The sequence below is a fragment of the Ostrinia furnacalis genome, unplaced genomic scaffold (genome assembly GCF_004193835.3).
Source record: "Ostrinia furnacalis isolate ACB-3 unplaced genomic scaffold, ASM419383v2 OfSCF6651, whole genome shotgun sequence".
NCBI classification, from domain to species: domain Eukaryota; kingdom Metazoa; phylum Arthropoda; class Insecta; order Lepidoptera; family Crambidae; genus Ostrinia; species Ostrinia furnacalis.
In genome coordinates, this window is record NW_021136890.1 from 200,622 (window position 1) to 205,118 (window position 4,497).

General features: G+C 35.9%; 1 protein-coding gene across 1 annotated transcript; it reads right to left on the reverse strand.

The window, feature by feature from the left end:
- Nucleotides 1–473: 473 nt before the first annotated feature.
- On the reverse strand, nucleotides 474–3,923 carry LOC114362596 (uncharacterized). Its single transcript, XM_028318054.1, has 2 exons — nucleotides 2,615–3,923; nucleotides 474–816 (listed from the first exon to the last, which is right to left on the reverse strand). The coding sequence occupies exons 1-2, from the start codon at nucleotides 3,749–3,751 to the stop codon at nucleotides 583–585; spliced, it is 1,371 nt and encodes a 456-aa protein (XP_028173855.1). The 5' UTR covers nucleotides 3,752–3,923; the 3' UTR covers nucleotides 474–582.
- Nucleotides 3,924–4,497: the final 574 nt, after the last annotated feature.

The following is a 4,497-nucleotide window of genomic DNA, read 5'->3' on the forward strand; positions in this document are numbered from 1 at the left end:
GTTTCGGAAACCTTGCAGAAACTTTGCGAGACGATATGGGTGGTAAAATAAGTATGGCTTAAGTAACAAGGGCAAAAGGAAAATTTTAATAGTTTAGTACCTACTAGTATACTAAAAAAAAATTAATTTAAAAAAATATTTTTTAATGAAACTTTTTTCAAAGACAAAGATGAATGTAGTGCTGAGAATCGTAAATGAAATTCTTCATTTGCTTTGCATTGCATTGCATTGTATACACCTTAGTAACTAATCAGAACTCTGTAAAATGTATTATAGTATGACCGGTTAAATGAGACCTCGCCTGCGGAACGCGGGGGCACAGGGGCGGGACGAGAACGGGGACCGTGCGGGGTGCGGGCGGGGATGATATAAAAAAGATTAAATTTCACTAGATAGTTCTCAAGATATGTGACGTCACAGTGAAGTGGTTAACGGTAGGTAAACAGGTGGTGATAAATTTTGTAATATAAATTATTTTCTAATAAAGAAAATAATTTAGTTTATAAAATTTTAATGAAACAATTCATGTCGTATTTCATGTAAAATTTATTGTGTGCAAGATATACCTATCCAAATTAGTAATCAATCACTTATGTCCATATCAATATCAGTAGAACTTGATTCTTCACTTTCAAAGCAGCCATCATCCGAATTATCTGAATCATCGTGCACATTAATAATAAAATCAACAACGTCATCTAGAACTCCGTCATGTTCGCAGTATTCATCCTCGACTTTAATTACATGGTTAATACAATGCTCCCACTTTTCTGCGGAATATTCAGCAAATAAATTTTCCAACATATTTTTTTTCTGGTCCAAATTGGAGTCGATACTTTTTTCTGCTAGCTGTCTTTTAATATCACCCCAGACCAACTCAATTGGGTTCAGGTCTGGGTGGTAAGGAGGCAAACGCAACACTTCATGGCCGTTTGCTTTCAATAACTCATCAATTTTATATAATTATGTCCTCTGTGTAATGGCTTTTAATTAATTTGGATAAATCATCCTTTTTTAATTTATCATCAAAAGGCACCTCATGTCGTCGTAGCCAATCTTGCATTTCTGGCTTGGTAGAGGCCATAGTCGGCTTTTTTTCTACTCTAACCGAATGATAAGCTGCATTATCCATTACTATTACTGAATTTGGTGGAATATTAGGCATCAGCTTTTCATTTAGCCATTTACTAAAATTCACGAAATTCATTGTATCGTGATAATCACCTGTTTTACATTTGGATTTAAATATCACAAGTGCTCCATCGACAAATCCAGTGTAGCCACCACAATGTATGATGATCAAACGCTCTCCTTTACCAATATGAGACAATACTCCGTGTTCATCCTTTGATTGCCAACATTTTGAAACGTTATGAGACGCATTGACATAAGTTTCATCAAGATATAAAATATGTCTTCCTTCTCTACGATACTTTTTAATAGTATTTAGATATTTCCACCTCCACGATGTTATATTTGGCTGTTCAATAAGGAGTTTCCTTTTAGATCCGCATTTTTTAAATTTAAAACCTAGGTCATGTAATAATAATCTTAAATATTCTCTGCCGCAGTATAATACATTATCTTCTCTAAGGGTAGCGTTCAAGGATTTCAGAGTTGGTATTTTTTTAAAAATTGTGTAATACTGAGTAACTTTTCTTCTTACCACGCCTTTTTTGAAATCATCTACTTCCACCCTTTNCACATTGGCCTTACAAACAAGACATTTTGTTTGTGGAGACAGAGTGCAGGCTAGACTATATGGAAGCTCCGCTCAGAAGTGGACATTTGCCACAGTGGTACAGCGCCTGGGCAAGCTGCACTATATCGTGCGTACGGACGGTGGTTTGACCTGGACGCGCCATCTGGACCAGCTGCTGCCGGCGCCACTGGTGCCAGCAGTGCCGCAGCCAGGAATCGCGGCGGAGGCGTGTCATGTCTGACCTTCTTTATGGTTGCTTAGCAACGCGTGTTATTCATTGTTATGACACAGTCATGTAAATAAACATTCAATATTTTATCAAGTATATTATTTTATGTAATAGACCGGTTAAATGAGACCTCGCCTGCGGAACGCGGGGGCACAGGGGCGGGACGAGAACGGGGACCGTGCGGGGTGCGGGCGGGGATGATATAAAAAAGATTAAATTTCACTAGATAGTTCTCAAGATATGTGACGTCACAGTGAAGTGGTTAACGGTAAACAGGTGGTGATAAATTTTGTAATATAAATTATTTTCTAATAAAGAAAATAATTTAGTTTCTAAAATTTTAATGAAACAATTCATGTCGTATTTCATGTAAAATTTATTGTGTGCAAGATATACCTATCCAAATTATTAATCAATCACTTATGTCCATATCAATATCAGTAGAACTTGATTCTTCACTTTCAAAGCAGCCATCATCCGAATTATCTGAATCATCGTGCACATTAATAATAAAATCAACAACGTCATCTAGAACTCCGTCATGTTCGCAGTATTCATCCTCGACTTTAATTACATGGTTAATACAATGCTATTAATAAAATTTATTTGCTGAATATTCCGCAGAAAAGTGGGTTTTCTGCGGAATATTCAGCAAATAAATTTTCCAACATATTTTTTTTCTGGTCCAAATTGGAGTCGATACTTTTTTCTGCTAGCTGTCTTTTAATATCACCCCAGACCAACTCAATTGGGTTCAGGTCTGGGTGGTAAGGAGGCAAACGCAACACTTCATGGCCGTTTGCTTTCAATAACTCATCAATTTTATATATGTCCTCTGTGTAATGGCTTTTAATTAATTTGGATAAATCATCCTTTTTTAATTTATCATCAAAAGGCACCTCATGTCGTCGTAGCCAATCTTGCATTTCTGGCTTGGTAGAGGCCATAGTCGGCTTTTTTTCTACTCTAACCGAATGATAAGCTGCATTATCCATTACTATTACTGAATTTGGTGGAATATTAGGCATCAGCTTTTCATTTAGCCATTTACTAAAATTCACGAAATTCATTGTATCGTGATAATCACCTGTTTTACATTTGGATTTAAATATCACAAGTGCTCCATCGACAAATCCAGTGTAGCCACCACAATGTATGATGATCAAACGCTCTCCTTTACCAATATGAGACAATACTCCGTGTTCATCCTTTGATTGCCAACATTTTGAAACGTTATGAGACGCATTGACATAAGTTTCATCAAGATATAAAATATGTCTTCCTTCTCTACGATACTTTTTAATAGTATTTAGATATTTCCACCTCCACGATGTTATATTTGGCTGTTCAATAAGGAGTTTCCTTTTAGATCCGCATTTTTTAAATTTAAAACCTAGGTCATGTAATAATAATCTTAAATATTCTCTGCCGCAGTATAATACATTATCTTCTCTAAGGGTAGCGTTCAAGGATTTCAGAGTTGGTATTTTTTTAAAAATTGTGTAATACTGAGTAACTTTTCTTCTTACCACGCCTTTTTTGAAATCATCTACTTCCACCCTTTTCCTGCGGCTTTGTTTCAATTTCTTCGGTGATTTAAATTTTTCATTGTTTTTTAATAATTTTCCTTGTTGTACAATTCTAGATACAGTCTTTTCCGATAGTCCAGTAACGTTTGCTACGGTTTTGTTTAACGGTATATCTTGTTGATATTCATCAGAATTTGGATCCAGTTTTTTTTTTCTAAAATATTCATAAACGTTAAAAGCTATTTGCTTGCACTGACTGTTAATTTTATGTCCGAAAATCTTTCGACTCATCTTAAAAATGTAATCTCATGTATAGCCCTCAAAAAGCGTCCGTAACAAATAACACAAGCGTTCGCTAGCCGCATCGCCAGCGAAATGAATTTTGACAAGAATGCGCCTGCCGCCCGCACCCCGTACGATCCCCGTTTTCGTCACGCCCCTGTGACCCCGCGTTCCGCAGGCGAGGACTCATTTCAATTGGTTTATTTTATTCTTTTTCACATGTCAGTACCTATTCTGAGAGAGAAAAAAACAAACGAAAGGAGTTATTATACGTCTTTCACAGAATATGGTCTTAGCAAAGTATTACATTATTTCAAGGAATACAGTATTTCATTATAATTAACTGTTAGGTTTTGCGTCGTATTATCATTTCGTAGTAGAGTTTGGAATCGTACAATATCAAGTTGCATTTATTAACACATTCCAGGAAAATGGTAATTTCGCTTTATCAATACAAAAGCCAATTCATTTACTGATGTGAATGAATTATTCGAAGCAGAGCTTTACGATATTTGATGGAAAATTAATAATTACTTGGATTGAATTTTCACTCTGAAATGAGTCTTCATTCGTAACATTATGAAATGGATTGAGGTGTAAGGCCGTATGTTAAACGACAGGACATCAGACTTTAGATTGTTGTGGCAAAATAGCACCTAAAAAAACATCATATTATTATTAAGGTTTACGGACGAAGTACACTTATCATCCCAGAAACGGATCGTAAACGTATCAACTCGAGGCGGTCAGCATTC